Source organism: Aedes aegypti, chromosome 1 (genome assembly GCF_002204515.2).
Source record: "Aedes aegypti strain LVP_AGWG chromosome 1, AaegL5.0 Primary Assembly, whole genome shotgun sequence".
NCBI classification, from domain to species: Eukaryota; Metazoa; Arthropoda; class Insecta; order Diptera; family Culicidae; genus Aedes; species Aedes aegypti.
In genome coordinates this window covers 62,451,845-62,468,176 of record NC_035107.1, presented here as the reverse complement: position 1 = coordinate 62,468,176, position 16,332 = coordinate 62,451,845, and the positions used below count along the sequence as shown (strand labels likewise).

The 16,332-nt window shown below is 40.8% G+C and overlaps 1 protein-coding gene and 1 long non-coding RNA gene across 2 annotated transcripts; both read right to left on the bottom strand.

Moving 5' to 3' along the window:
* Window positions 1-1,123: 1,123 nt before the first annotated feature.
* On the bottom strand, window positions 1,124-3,142 carry LOC110674104. The gene is made up of 2 exons (XR_002498671.1): window positions 2,985-3,142; window positions 1,124-2,927 (listed from the first exon to the last, which is right to left on the bottom strand). It is a non-coding gene; the product is annotated as an uncharacterized LOC110674104 (long non-coding RNA).
* A 7,867-nt stretch (window positions 3,143-11,009) lies between these two features.
* LOC5570104 (DNA excision repair protein ERCC-1) lies at window positions 11,010-12,456 on the bottom strand. Its single transcript, XM_021837723.1, has 2 exons — window positions 11,790-12,456; window positions 11,010-11,305 (listed from the first exon to the last, which is right to left on the bottom strand). The coding sequence occupies exons 1-2, from the start codon at window positions 12,348-12,350 to the stop codon at window positions 11,117-11,119; spliced, it is 750 nt and encodes a 249-aa protein (XP_021693415.1). The 5' UTR covers window positions 12,351-12,456; the 3' UTR covers window positions 11,010-11,116.
* Window positions 12,457-16,332: the final 3,876 nt, after the last annotated feature.

Here is a 16,332-nt window from a genome sequence, read left to right as displayed (position 1 = left end):
TAAAAAGGAGAAATTTTATTTGAGTGCTTTACTTTTGAAGTCCGTACTTCGCTTTAAAATCCATGTCATATTGAATGCATTTATGAACAGTAACTTCTAAAGTGCATAGCTTTTTTCCAATCTTTCTAGCGTCACAAAAAAGTTGTGCTCTCGACTGTAATCCGAAAGCTTGATTTATCGTTAACACGTGTCAGTTTAATTAGTTTCACCGGAAAACCATGTTCACTATGTATGCCACAGCAAAAGATGTCCTCCTGCGTTCCAGTGCAACGCTTGCATGAAGAGTTCGTTTCCGCCCCTTCGATGATGTGATCGATCTATCTCCACTCCCACTCCCTGATTGCTGTAGTTATTGTATCACCGAGGAAACTGTACCAGCGAAATTCACTAAAAAGCCTTATGAATATTAGCCACAAGAAATCAGTTTGAATTTCATACAGATGCCTTATGAAACTGATGAAAATAATAATAAATTGATTTCTTATGCATTTCATAGAGCAGCCTTGAGAAATTTTTAATTTTGATACAGTGAAACCTCCATGAGTCGATATTGAAGGGACCATCGACTCATGGAAATATCGAGTCATGGAACAGCAATTCTTTGGAAAGCTGCTTCTAGGGACCATCATAGTAACCATGAAATTATGTTTTTAGTATGGTTCCATGAGTCGATATCGAGTCATGGAACATCGACTCATGGAGGTATTACTGTATAATGAAAAGTGAAAAATGGCCTTATGAACTTCTTAGTGATCTCTAATGGAATTCAATATTTTAAACTATAATCTTGTCTCGGACTATAGGGACAATAGGGTGTTTTATGTATTTTGGACATAGCGTTACGTGTATATAATTTGGCCACCTCTATTTGATTTAGTCGTAAATGGCCAAACTATATACGCGTAACGGTCTGTCCAAAATACTTTGATCACCCTAGTGATTCGGATTTTATACTGAAAAATTCTTATCCGTCGTATATGCTGTTATGATCAATACATAGATTGCTTAGAGGAATCTTGTACAGATTATATCAGCTTAGCCGAAGAATTTTTAGGATTATCCAGTTTAGGTATAAAATATTCAATACTATAATAAAATAACATAATACAATAATAAAAAAATGTGATTTTTCAAATGCCTTTTAAAACCATACATTTTAGAAAATATTTGTACGCATCCTGGAAATGTACATTTATATAAATATTCAACGGGCGGATTATGTACTTTTACATGTTCTATCAGTTCATCAGCTGTCTTGAAGTTTGAAGAACATTCTGTTATGCAACACGCGATTATCTTGGCTGGGCATTCAAGAACTGAATTAACTTGTTAATGCACAAATAGCCCCCGTGATCAGATGCCACGCCGTACACGAATTGCTCGATGAATATCCACACCAACTTGGAATACTTAGAAACGTTGAGTTGAAGGTGATTGTGTACGCATTGAATACGCATATTGTTGCTCTCAAGTTTTTCGTTGAAAATTGTTGAAAAATCGAAGAAAAAATTCTATCTTCCGGCTATTCATATTAATCAGTACTATCCGCTTTAAATTGAGTGATTAAACCGTAATAAACATCGCAAGTTAACCGATTAACTACTGCAAAACTAAAAGACTCGAGTCTGCTTCAATCATCGACACCATTGTTCTTTGTAATCTCGGACAAAACATGTACTGTGAAAGCTGCTCAAATTCTATCACTGTAAAACAAGAATTGTTCGTCGTATGCGGTAAATGTTGCAATGCATTCCACGCCGGCTGTGTAGGCTTGAAAGAAAATGCACTGAGAGTGTTATCCAAAAACATAATCTGGCTCTGCGATGATTGCTTACAAATGTTCTGTAACGATTGTTTTCGTGACTTAATGGATGCTCCACAACAGACCGTAGAGGTCCAAACTGAAGATCGTGAAGCTAAAATCATGAAGGATGTGGACGAATTGAAAGCACAAGTGGCTGAGATAGTTAAAATATTATCGCTTGCTGATGGATTGCAGAAGTCAACACCGCCGAAACAGTCTTCAACACCGATATCATCTCCTGAATGCGATGGCGCAACCAACTCAGCGAACAATAGTACTAGCTATGTGAATCGCTCGTGTCGCGATCATGGCAGAGATCATTCTTTCTCATTACTGTTGTCTAATGTCGATCGACGAGTAACGGAACAAGACATTGATAGGCTTGTGTTTGAGCGGCTCGGTATTTCAAACGATGAATGTTTCAAAGTTACGAAACTTGTACCGAAATGGAAGGCATACGAGGAGCTAGACTACATATCATTCAAAGTAGATCTCGACGAGAGGTGGAGAAAGGCAGCAATAAGCACCGATACTTGGCCACGCGAAGTGAAATGCCGCGAATTCATCAACCAGCAAAGGATTGTATGGAGCCCTTAGGAATGGACAAAATTGAGAGTGCACTTAAAATTCAATGTTAATTATGAAAACGCAGTAGAAGTTCGATTGTTTTTACTTATGTTTTGTTGTTGTTTGTCATAGACCTTTTTTTTTTGTTAACTAGATATAAGATTCAATCATTGGGGCCAAAAGAGCCTGTTGATTTGACGTACACAAATAAACAAATAAACGGGTAATCCCAAGACTATTTGAAGTTTCGCCAAAACGTCAATGCCTCGCACAATGGTTGGAAGAATGTAAAGTATGTCCTTGTACGCTACCATGCATTCCTCAGCAGCGGTGGTCAAACTATTTCCAATAACTATTAGCTTTGGTGGTACGGCAAAGTGTTGCTCCTCGTATATTTGAACCACCTTGTGCAACTCAACGAGAGCGCGATCTTTGCTTTCGACCAACAGAAACGTATCTTGCTGACCTGTTGCTACGGTTGGTTTAAATCCCGTCGATGCTTTAACAGGAATCAGTACAGTATTCAACGTTCTGAGTAAGTGCAACAACCGACAACCTAAAAATAAATGTTGTTTAATATTTTCTACGATGCATGACATTGTTAATATATTACCGATAGAAAGCGTGTTATCTCTAAGAGCAAGACTCAAATCCTTGGCCGATGGGTCTTTAGCATTTTTATTAACGTATCTTGCAATTGGCTCGAACAATGAGTCTCACTTCTTGAGTAACTCTCCTGGACTCCCCAGCCTCAGCAGTCTGTAATCAATATCCAGCTGGAATTCATTATAAACAGTTTAATAAATAACAATCTATAAATATAATTAGACAAAATATATTACCAGTTGATATCCACATTTGGTTTTCAGATGCGGATAGCTATTGGTGAGTTGACTGGACTTGGAAAACTGTCGTAGAGAAAACTTTCGAGCAGGAAAACTAATTTCCCACTGTGTCAGAACAGTCGCCCAAGGACTACTGTTAAGCTCCAACCAAGCTAATGATGACGCTACCTCAGGCAAAACATCTGCGCTATCACAATCCTTGCTGTTCGGAGCTGTGTGCTGTTTTTCCTTCTGGTCGCGCTTACGCTCAGACTGCTTAATGTAATTTATACGACTGTATAATTTTCCAGCGGGATTGCCACGATTTTTGGCCTTTGGAATGTAATACGTTTCCTATAGAAGACAAAAAATGTCATCAGTACAACCACCAAGAACATGTGAGCGAAATTTAGTACAGACAAACAGACATATGACACTTAGAAACATTTTTACTCGAACCAATTTAGCAGGAAAAAAGGTGTTTCTCTGTTCGCGTAGATTTTAGACGTAATGCTGATTTCAGAGAAGTTGTTTTTAATTGAGTTTTGCATCTTCCTAGAAAAAAAGTTAGGCTTAATTAAAAGTTAATAGGCTGCTCCGTGTTCAGGTTTCAATTTCGAACCAAACTGTTTTGTGTGAAGAAAATTGTTAAAATTTTATTATGAACAACTTTGATTAATTTACTTTTGATCTAAGTCATCATATGAGCTTAGTAAATTAATCCTGAATGTTTTAACTTAGAATGGACCCAAATAATCAGTTTTGTACTGTTTAACTTTTTTTGTTTTCTGTTTTACGTGAATATGGTCTTCAGAAGAGTTGTAGAGGAGGTAGAGAAGTATATTTTTAACATTTCAAGTTTGCAATTCTTGCCGTTTTGAAAGCAATATTGAGTGAAAATTTATGAAACATAACTTATTGAGTTGGTTTGATAACGAGTTCACTTAATTTTGCTTAATACTACAAAATGACAAGAATTACAAACTTGAAATGTATAGAAAAAATGTGTAGGGGCAATGGGGGCAATATGAACATACGGGGCAATATGAGCCACCCCGGTTTTGACCTCAAAAACAGTTTTTTAATGTCTAGTGTCGTTACGATCTGCTAAAGGATGCCTCAAATAGCCACCACAATAAAAACCGTAAGAATATTCGTTTAAACACTCAAGATATTTACAAAAATGTACGAATTTGTTCTTCGTCATGAAAAGCTTATAATTTTGGCAGTTTTTAATTAAGCCTATAAGACAATTATATTTATAATTCTGGTAAATTTTACCAATCCATTGAAACTTCTGATCATAATGAACAGTTCGTGAGCGAAATTAGATTTGTTCGTAAACAAAATTATTGAAAAACAATATATTATTTTCAAGATGAAGGGGCGGGGCAAAATGAGCCACCTAGATTTAAGCAAAACAAGCGATGTTTTGAACATAAAAATGCATTGCCTAAATATACCAGATTATTTTTTTTACTGCATAGTCATCTTTATGCACCATTACAAGTGGAACACTTTGCTAGAAAACACGTTGAACCAAGTAGCGCAATTTAGTACTAGTACAACATGGTCTGTTTACTATGTATTATTTATCTTTAAAAAATAAGCCGCTAGAATCAATAATTTTAAGCAAAGCTAATACAATTTCCTTTCCAATGATGTACTCTTCACCACTAACTCTTCTCTATACTGTTTCAAATAAAAATCATTCGATTCAATGAGGTGGCTCATACTGCCCCGTAGGGTGGCTCATAATGCCCCATATGGTTGGTGACTACGTAGAAAAACATGGTTTTCCAAAAAGTTCCTGAAATAATTTGCAAGTTGATGTTAACATTATTTATCGACGTAACATGGAAGATAACATTTTATAGTACAAGTCACTTGCATTTAAACCATATTTTTTGCTGTTTTTCTATGCATTCCATGACGTTTTCCTTAGGCGGCCCATATTGCCCCGATCACCCCTATCATTACTTTTTCTACAACTCTTCTGAAGACCACATTCACTTATAAGCGGTTTCTTCACCACCGCTTAGGTCTTAAACCTGGTTTAATCGTATGGGTAAACGTGGTTTACGGGTTAAGCGAAGGTGAAGAAATCGGCCCTTAAAGTTTAGACAACAAATCTGATTATTTGGATTCGCCCAAAGTTAAAACTTTTAAAATTGAATTACTAAGCTCAAATGAAGAGTTAGATAAAAAGTGTCTTCAGCAAAGTTGTTCAAAATAACATTTTCTAAAAATTTACCAAAAAACGCAACCACAAATTTTCTCGAACAAAAACAAAGTGGTTCAAAATTAAAACCTAATGAGGATCAGCCTATTCAACTTTCTTCTAAGAAGATACAAATCTCAATTAAGAATAACTTCACTTAGGACAACATAGTCTAGAATCAACGAGAAAAGAGAAAAAAGTTTTTCCTGCTAAATTGTCGATTTGAACCATTATGCAGTGACGAAAATGGTCACTGTATATTGATTAATTTTCTGAGGTGAAATGAGGTGTGTTTGTGTTTGTCAGATATTATATGATACGGGCATTAGCACATATTATTCACTACCTTTTTTTCCTTCGTAAACAATCCTACAATGACTTCGCTTAGATCTTCCACAGCTTCGGCCGAGGTTTTGCGGTTCAGAGTCAGATGGTACCTGGCTACGGTATCTACGACTAACTTCCTTCCTGAATCCGACAAGCAATGCGTATCAGCGGTCTGCAGCAGCTGTTTTCCGTATATAGTTCGTTGCAAAAGTTCTTTCAGCACATTTGGAGATAAACGAGATGAACTTGCTTGTTCAGTAGCCGGAGCGTCGCACTTTGGTGGCGTGATGTCAACTTTGTCTTCCGCGTTTTGTTCAGTTGGTTACTAACAACGGAATATATTAAAAATTATTAGAAAAAATATTGTGTTTGCATTATTGTATTATTGAGTTGTGTTTATATATACCTGATGCTGAACTATTACATTTTCACCGTAATATGATGCACGGATGTCTACAGTCGGTACTTCTTTCAGATCTAATAGTTTGCTACAAGTCGGTTGTTGTTCGACGATACCTTGAGTCAGATCATATGTCAGAGGATTCTGTAAAGATACAATTTGTAAAGCGACAATGATATTGTTGGATTCCTTGGACAGTAAACACCCCGAGGTGATTGGTTTGCTCCCCATAGGGCACTTGCAAAATTTCAGTCGGCCTTCCTCTGAGTGAACGAAGCGCCGCACTTGAGGATGCACCGCAATGCTATTCTCCCATAAGAATCAAGTAAACAGGGTGCAAAAAGTGCGGCGCTTCGTTCTCTCCAGGGAAAATCGTGTGAAGTTTAGTGCAAATACCTCAATAAATACTTCCGCTCGTGCGGAACTTACCAATTTCAAATTTAATGGCGTTTCATGCTCATTCACGGTTTCATCAATCGGTTGGCTGTTATCAGCATCAGAGCTTTCATCCGGAGATACGTCTGAAGTTGTCTCCTAGCAAAACAGAGAAATAAATCAAATGCTACGATTTGACAACATATAAAACAAACCTCTTTAAAAGATGTTTGATTAGTTTGGGGGAATTTACTTTGCTGAAAATCTGGTACGCCTACTGCTGGTTTTGCTGACAAAGTTACGTTTTCGAGGCCCTATGGAATACATCTAAATTAGTTGTTTCTTCCCTTTGAAATTAAATGAAAATTCTTACGTTTTTCTTTCGCCAAAGTACTATCCAAGTCCAAAGCTTCTTGGTGTCGAAATTTGGATGAACCGCTCTGATTGCTGCCGACAATTTGTCTTCATTTAACACCAGCAGCTGGATGGTCGTTATTTTGGTTCAGTTTTATGTAGTTCAATCAATAATTGTACCTACCTTGATACCTTGATGGCTACAGCGTAGCATCACGCCATTGCCGGGCGTATTGTAGAGCTCCATCTTCGTCGGTCTTGGGCGAAACTTCTCCAGTTGCCCCGAACGTTTAGGGTCGCCAGGTCCTCTTCCACTGCGTACAGCCAGCGTATTCGTGGTCTTCCCCGAAGCCGCCGACCTCTACCTGGTTCCCTGCTGAATATTATTTTCGCAATTCTTTCTTCCGATATTCGCACTAAGTGACCAGCCCACTGAAGTCTGCCGTATTTTACACGATTGATAATATTCGCATCTTTGTACACTTGATACAACTCGTGATTCATGCGTCTGCGCCACACACCATTTTCGAGTTTCCCACCGAGTATTGTCCGCAGCACTTTACGCTCGAAAACACCGAGAGCTTTCCGGTCTGACTCTTTTAACGTCTACGCTTCGTGCCCGTAGAGAGCCACCGGAAGAATCAATGTTTTATACAGGGCGAATTTTGTTTCGGTTTGCAAGTTGCGGGACCTAAGCTGGTTACGTAGTCCGTAAAAGGCCCTATTCGCAGCCGCAACACGTCTTTTCACTTCGCGGGAAACGTCGTTGTCACATGTCACAAGTGTTCCAAGGTAAACAAATTCTTCAACAACTTCAAACACATCCCCATCAAACACTATCTCAGAACTTACACCACCATGCCTGACTCTATCTCTACCTGCAACCATGTACTTCGTCTTGGTAGAATTGATGGTCAGGCCTATCCTCGCTGTCTCCCTCTTCAGAGGCACGAAGGCCTCTTCCACTGACCTGCGATTGATTCCAATCAGGTCTATATCGTCCGCAAAGCCAAGGAGCATGTGCGACCTTGTGATAATAGTGCAATTTCTCTGCACGCCAGATCTCCTAATAGCACCCTCGAGTGCAATGTTGAACAGTAAATTCGAAAGTGCGTCTCCCTGCTTCAATCCGTCTAACGTCACGAACGAGGTTGACACCTCGTCTGCGATCCGAACACTTGTTTTCGAACCATCCAGCGTAGCACGTATCAGCCTAATTAGTTTCGCCGGAAAACCATTTTCAGACATTATCTGCCAAAGCTCATTTCTTTTCACTGAGTCGTACGCCGCCTTGAAATCAATAAACAGATGGTGAGTCTGCAAGTTATACTCCCGGAATTTGTCTAGGATCATTCGCAAGCTAAACATCTGGTCCGTTGTCGAACGGCCCTCACGAAAACCAGCTTGGTATTCGCCGACAAAGGACTCCTCGAGCGGTCTCAGTTTGTTAAACAGGATGCGCGACAGAATTTTGTACGCCGAATTCAGCAGGGTAATTCCTCTGTAATTGGCACACTCCAGTCTGTGCCCTTTCTTGTAGATAGGGCGGATGAGACCATCCAACCAGTCGGTGGGCAATTCTTCGTCCTCCCATACCTTCAGAAGTACTCGGTGGATCGACTGGTAAAGCTGCTCGCTTCCGTGCTTGAGAAGCTCGACCGGGATCTCGTCCTTCCCAGCAGCCTTACAGTTCTTCAGCTCGCTGATAGCCTTTTTAACCTCTCCTATGGTCGATGGGTCCACAGCTTGATCGTCATCATCTATGTTCATCCTGTTCCTCGCTACATTTCCATTCTCACCGTTCAACAATTGCTGAAAGTGCTCCTTCCACCTGGCAGCCACCGCCGTTTTATCGGTCAGCAAATTCCCTTCTCGGTCATTGCACATGGCGGGCACTGGTACGGTATTGTGCCGCGCACCATTGACCGTTGCATAAAATCTCCGCATATCATTCCGGTTCATGCTTTCTTGTGCGTCAGCTACCACACTTTCTTCGTGTTGCCTTTTCTTTCTGCGGTGGATTCGCTTTTCTTCGGCTCTCGCTGCCCTGTACCGCTCTCTGTTCTGTCGGGTACCGGCCACAAGCATACGGCTTCTGGGGACATTCTTCATGTCTGTCACCCTCTGGCACTCTTCATCGAACCAGTCGTTCCGTCTTCGTCGTTGACCAGTGCCAATCACTTCCCGCGCCGTTGTTGTCACAGCTTCGTGGATAGGGTTCCACAGGCTGTCGACGTCTCCAGCAACGTTGACTCTTCCCAACTGCTCGTCTAGTTGCTGACGGTACTGCGCAGCTACTCCATCAGTCGACAAGCGTTGTATATTGAAGCGTAGCGTTCTGTGTGTTGCGGAACTCGTGACGCTGGATAACCGCGCCCGAATTTTAGCTACAACGAGATAATGATCCGAGTCGATATTAGGGCCTCGGAAGGTCCTGACATCAATGACATCTGAGAAATGTCGCCCATCAACCAGCACGTGGTCTATTTGGGAACAGGCATCGCCACTCGGGTGTCGCCAGGTGTGTTTGCGGATATTCTTTCGTGCGAAGTAGGTACTGCTGATTGCCATCCCTCTAGCAGCAGCGAAGGTTACTAGCCGCAGGCCATTATCATTGGTAACGGAATGAACGCTTTCCGTTCCAATGACGGGTCGGAAGAAATCTTCTTTCCCCATCTGCGCATTTGCGTCGCCGATGACTATCTTGACGTCTTGTTTTGGGCACTCTCCGTAGGCCTTATCCAGGCTTTCATAGAACTCATCCTTCATGTCATCGGGCTTATCGTTCGTTGGCGCATATATGCTGATCAGGCTGTAGTTGAAGAACTTGCCCTTCATTCTCAACACACAGATTCGGTCGTTTATTGGTTTCCACCGAATAATTCGCTTCATCTGCTTCCCAATCACTATGAAGCCAACTCCACGTTCTGCTCTGTCGCCACCGCTGTAGTAGATGTGGTACTTGAATGAAGTGTTGGCGATGGGGTCCACCGCTCGGAATTCGCGTTCTCCGGTTCTCGGCCAGCGTATTTCCTAGATAGCTGCCACGTTCACGCCGACATTCCGCAGTTCACGCGCCAGGAGCCCAACACGCGCGGGTTCATTCAACGTTCTCACGTTCCAAGATCCAACTTTCCAATCGTTGTCCTTTATTCGTTGCCGGGTCTGTTGCCGGTCAATAATTGTAGTTAAATTAATTATTACTTACGTCGGAATATATTGAGATCGAATCCCGGCACACCGTTCAAAAAATCTGCGATAAGTTTCAATTCGTCCACCACGATAGGCGCCATATTTACTTTTTCATAAGTTTGCGGTATGACTTTTTCGCACAAGTGACAATGTTGAATTTCTTAAGGCGAGGTTATGAAAATCGAATGTATGACGTAAGCAATTCTTACGTCATACCGAACACAATCATAAGTAACGTATGAAAATCATAGTTGTGTTATGAAGTTCAGATTTTGAGTTATTCTACAGCTTCATAAGGCAAAAACTATGAATTTCGCTAGGCCAGTTGCCTGAGTGTAGTAATGTACACCTGAAGTCGTTGAGTGTTATCCGCTGATAATTCGAGAACGAAACGAGAAACAATAATAACACTTTTCAACAAAACATCGTCCCGTTGTCCACCATCGGATTTCTCCTTTTTCCGGTTTTTTTCTTTGCCATTTTATTATTGGGTTCCAACCGGCACATCATTTTTAAACGAACACGAAGGATTTAAGATATTTCCGATATCGCCAAAGACTCGACCTTGGACGACATCAAGGAGGAAGTGAGCAACTGGGATCGCTTATCGAAAATTGCCGAAGCCTGCGAAACTAACTTTTCCTCGTTTGTATATCAGCAATGTGAAATTAGCATCCGAGATCAATGGAATCAAAGAAAAAGTGGTGCCCTTAGGTCATTTTCCAACCACCAAGGAAATACTGAACGACCAACATGCAAACGAAATAACTCCACTTTTCCGAACGTTGGGAATCAGCGGACATGATGGACCTATCAGTAGCGAGAATCTGCGAACAGTGTTCGTTTTGCGAAATGATATACGAGTTGAAGGAAAATTACCGTTAATTTTAAACAGCGATTTTTTCACAATGATCACAAAGGTGAAAACACGAAGAACATCTCGAATTAAATGGTAGCGGTGAGCAAATTTGATTGGAACAGCGATGTCTTTATCGTAACAATATTATAGACAACTTATACAATAATCTTAACTATAACAATTCATTCGCAAATCACGACTTCAGGAAGTTCTCATTGAACGTCTTGTGCAACTTTTTCGCCTTGCGAGGGCCCAGCCCCGAACAAAGCGACAGTTTCTCCTCGCTGCTGTTGATCATATTGGCCAGGGTGCCGTAGTTCTGTATCAACGTCATCGCATCCGTCTTGTTGACCGGCTTGATGTTGGTCAGGGCACTCACGAGCTGCAAATGAGAAAGTGACGTTATTGAAATCCTTTTACCGTGCAAATCAGGGCTGGTATCGACTCAGTGTCATAAAAATAGGAACTCTAGAAACCTAATGCTTGAAAAAAGAGACCGAACTGAAACCAAATAGAGACCATAAAAGAACTGTAAGATAAGATTTTTATATGTTTTTTTTTTAGGTAAGCCGGTCAGACACCTCTTTATGGAATTATTGCCATATGCATTTGCGCAAGATTTTACCAGGAATTTCATCAGAAAACTGCTATAAGTTTAAAGTTGCCCTCATCCAAAAGAAAATTGCTGAAGAAAAACTGAAAAAAACGGCAAGAAACGAATAATTTTTAGAAGATTTCCTGTAAAAATCTTTTAAAGACTTTCTTCAAAAACTATGAGAATAGAGGCTTTCTAGATTCTTGCATTAAAATAAGAGACCAAGTCTCTAAAAAGAGACCTGCTACCAGCCCTGCGACACGAATCTTACCTTCTGATACGGATACTGCTCGGCCCGTTCCATGATCAAGTCCGGCGGCTTATTCTCGAACATCTTGTACGTCTCGACGATCTTCCCGGCTTCCTCCGCGTTCCACGCCAACATCAGCGTCAAATCGGCCAGCAGACAGATGCGCGTCAGGTGCTTCAGGGCGTTGTGCGGCTCCTGGATGTCCACCTGGACCAGTAGCACCCGCAACTCGTACATCTTGCCCAGCTGCTTCAACCGGCCATGGATGTAGTCCGGGTTGAGATTGTGATACCGCAGCGAGATGTACAGAATGCAGGACGTTGCCCCGACCACATAGTCCGGCACGATGTCGTCGTATTCCCACGGGATGTTCTGGATGGATTTGAGTAGGGGATTCCCGCGCTGTTTCGGGTTCACCAGGACGCAGTTGCCTTTGTTGACGGAACGGACGACGGTTGCGGTGGATGTACTGCCGGTAGCTTCGGAGGTTTCACTCACTAACGATGGCTTTTTCGGTGGCGACGGGAGATCCAAATTGGCCAACAGATCGTCGTCGTCCAGGGAATCGTTCGGAATGGACATGGCTATCTAGACACAGGAATTTCTTTTACAAAACAATCTCGAGCGGAGATGAACCAAATTTATAATCACTCTCGTAAACACTGCGATGCGGTTTGTTGATAACTACACTGACGTTTGAAAGTGGGTGGATGGGTGATTCGAAAATTATGTTCGAAATTCGAACACCGGCAGTGGACGCAAGCGCGCCATCTCGGAAAAAAAATCTTAAAAGCACACGAAAAGCTCTCGGCGTCCACACGCTAAAAATGTTCATCTGGTTTAGAATGAGGCGATTTTGAACTTGAAAGATTATGGCTAGGAATATTACTAAATATCCACCATTGGCCCGGAACCTGAACGTTAACCCCTCTACTGGCATCTTCATATGTTACCGCAATAAAAATATTCAAACTTCGATAACTTTTTTGTTTCTCGATATTTTTGCACCATTATTTCACTAGTTCTCAAAAAACTCTTCTAGTTTTAGAATCTGTGTAAATATTGTTCATTGGTCAACTGAATCCCGAGATATTCCGAAATTCATCGGGGGATTGACGCGTAGCTATAACCCACGTAAATATCTCAGACTACGGATTTTTTATCGTATTCGGATATTCACTCTTCAAAACAATACATTAATGAGAGTACGTTATGAAAAAATTAAGCAATCTGGTGTAGCCGTCTTTTAGTAATGAGCATTCATGTGTCTGGTACAACGTTAGCCAAATAAAGACCTTTAAAACTTCAAAAAACATCATGTCATAATTTTCAGATATCTCCTAGAATACTTAACCGATTTGATTTTTTTTTTTCAAAGTAGCTTCTCATCACCTAGGAGATGGTACACAAATTATGTCCCGCTAAATTTCAACTTTTCCGACCCCCTCCCCCCCTCCGAAAATTTTGTAAGGCTTGTCACGCTTGGCTCGACCCCCTCCCCCCTTGGACCGTGATGTAATTTGTGCATGATCCAAGGGGTGGATCACTTGTTCAATGTACATCGGATGTACATCCATTTGCATCAAATGCATTTTTTCGGCGTTCGAATCAACATAGCTTAGGCATTAACAACACCACCTTATCAACGAATCTATAGCAACGCGTTGTTTATTGTGAATATTTTGAAATGGTTTGTTCTTTTTAATTCATTCCCTTTTTTAGTTGTTTATTTCAGTTTATCCAAAAAGGATTTCCAACGGATCTTCGAAGCATTATGTTGAGGAATATTTTTGCCATAAGTGATGTTCTGCGTCCATGTAGAAAACGGAACTACTTGCAAGCAGGGGTAGATAGAATCTCCTTGGCAAGCCAACAGTATGTGAAGTTTGATCGCCCTACTGAAGGTGGAACCAGGTCCGTCCCACTCGAGCTCAGATTGGGTACCACTTCTAGTACTGCATTTTGTCCCTCGGTAGTGCAAAAGGCAGTGCTGGGAATGGTAATAGTAGTAGGCTTGAATTTTCGCGAAAATCACGTGGCTCTCCCAGTACAGTAGTTCAAAAACGTGAATCTTATCAAGTAGCCTATGTTGGGTGCACGAATTTTCTAAATCATGAGTGTCATTTAACGCTCTAAATTCGGGAAATGCAGCGGGAAATAGAACATTTTTCTACAGTAGTTTTGGGTTGCCCTTAGCAACGGGTGTTTTGCTATTTTCAAGGCATTTTGCCTACAGCAGCGATGGGCGTGAGTTTCACTGGCTTCGCTGACTGTGATTGGCTTTAATTGGCTACTGTAGAGTGAATTTCAGATTTTTTCCCGACCCTGGCAAAAGGTACCAAAGTTTGACAAATCGCAGTACACCTTTCACGGCATTCTAGATCACCTTATGAGCCATAAAATTTTGAGCAACTGCAAGGGACATGGTGGTCTTTAATTTGTCTTTGGTGGAACGCTTCTATATCACTGAGCTGCCGACACTTTTATTTGATTGAGTGGATCTGCATAGAGTTTTAGAACTCTAATTTAGTTAAATAGAAAAGAACAAAACAAAAATATATAGAATTTTGATTAAACAATTCGTTTTATTTGATAGTTGGAAGTGCGAATGATACTTAAGTTGTTTTTTTATATTCATATTCGTGATCAAACGTCAACATCCCACCGCAAAATCGCTAGTGTTTGGAGGTGATTTTAACCTCCAAATTGCCAAATAACCTCCAAAACATCACCTCCAAGTTATTTCTAATAATTTCCGTTATATGAAACATGGTGGCGCGTCGATCGTCGCAAGTTTATCGTTAAGCAGTCAATAGCTAGATATAGACTTCTCCATGTTCTGTCATCCCTGACTATCTCTTTTGCTCCATGGTTCACTGTAAAGCGAAGTATGCACTTCAACAGAAAAGTAATCGCCTGTCTCGATGCGTGGGAAATTTCTTGCAAGAAAGGCTCAAGAAAAGCATTTTTCTTTGATCGCAGTACGCAGTTGAAAAAAAATGTCAATTCAAATGGAGCTCACTGTAGGAAATTTCTTGACCATTTCTTGAGAAGAAATTTTTACTTTTCTTGAGCAGAACAGCATACCTAGCCTAAAGGCTGGTTTGCTACTGTCTAGAAAAGGAATCGCCTATCTCGATGCGTGGAAAATTTCTTCCCAGAAATGGTCCAGAAAATCACATTTTTCTGATCGCAGTATTGCGGCGCTTATATTAAATCCACATCCAGCGGCGGCGGTAACGCGCAGAAGATATGCGCGCAATTTAAACGCAACGTCAAAATTCAAGTAGGCTTGGATTTTTTCGTCCTTCAAGGACACAAATGTTTCAAATTTGCCCAATCTGAAACATTTGGTGATTTTCATTATCACTGCGACGGTATATCGACATTTTCAGATAATCGCATTACGTGGATTTATCTTGCAGAGCACAATACGCAGTTGAGAAGAAATGTCATTTCAAATGGGGCTCTCTGTAGGAAATTTCTTGACCCATTTCGTCAAGGAATTTCTTTACTTTTCTTGAGCGAAACAGCATACTTAGCATACGAGCGTTAATGGCTGCCGCAAGTAGGCTCGCTTTCTGGTAGGGATCAGTCGATATGACGTTTGGCTTTGGTCCGTTGAATATAAAACGACCCAAGCCGAACGTCGAATCGACTTATCCCTACCAGAAAGCGAGGCCGTTTGCGGCAGCCATTAGCGCTTTTAAAAAGCTGGATAGTTAAAATAAAAGTTAATACAGTGGGGATTCGCTGATTGGAACACGACTGCCTTCCAGCTAGCGAATCCGACCCGTTAGTTGCAACGACTGACAGCTGGTAAAAATGCTCTAGACTCACGCATCTGGAGAGTAAATCGTCATGATTCCTACATATACATGCACATTTGTTCCATATACAGACACTTAAATGCGACAATGCGACAAACCAATAACTCCGAGTTGTTGATTTGTTAGAAAAAAGAAACTACCATTAACATAATCATGTTTGTTCGAGAGCCAATTTATGTTATTATAACTCTAAATTCACCTAAGTAAACAACTACTTTAGCCATTCAGTTCATCTTAGTTCGTGTAATTATCTATCTGGCGTTTCTGTATGGAAAGCTCATCAATTCCTTAAACGATTTTTCGAGAAATTACAGCAGAGATTCAGAAAATATTTGTTCTTCAAGAATTTCTACAGGAAACCTTTCAAAGGTTGAACCAAAAATCCCTCTGAAGAGACCTCCAAACATTTTGCCCCAAAGGTTACGCTAAGAAATCCCTTCAGGAGTTTTCCCAACTATTCCTTCACAAACAACGCCAGGGATTCTCTCACGATTTGTTTGTTGTTTTAAATATGACCCATCAGATTTGTCTGAAGATTTCGCACTGGTTTATTTTAGTAGTGTGCGATTATATCTTCAGGCCATTGAAAATCTTTTTGAATCTGTATTTTATTTTTTCCAGACAGTCCTTCTTGAGTCCTGGACTTATTTCAGGCATTATTAGGATCAGTTCTTCAAGCGGTACATACAGATTATTTTCTTCAGATTTTTCTGAGTGATTCCACCAGATTTTCA

Coding starts and splice junctions, on each gene's coding strand:
- LOC5570104 (XM_021837723.1), bottom strand. CDS start 12,350: ATGTCCATTCCGAACGATTCCCTGGACGACGACGATCTGTTGGCCAAT. Junction 11,306..11,789: donor AGCAGTATCCGTATCAGAAG/GTAAGATTCGTG, acceptor TCTCATTTGCAG/CTCGTGAGTGCCCTGACCAA.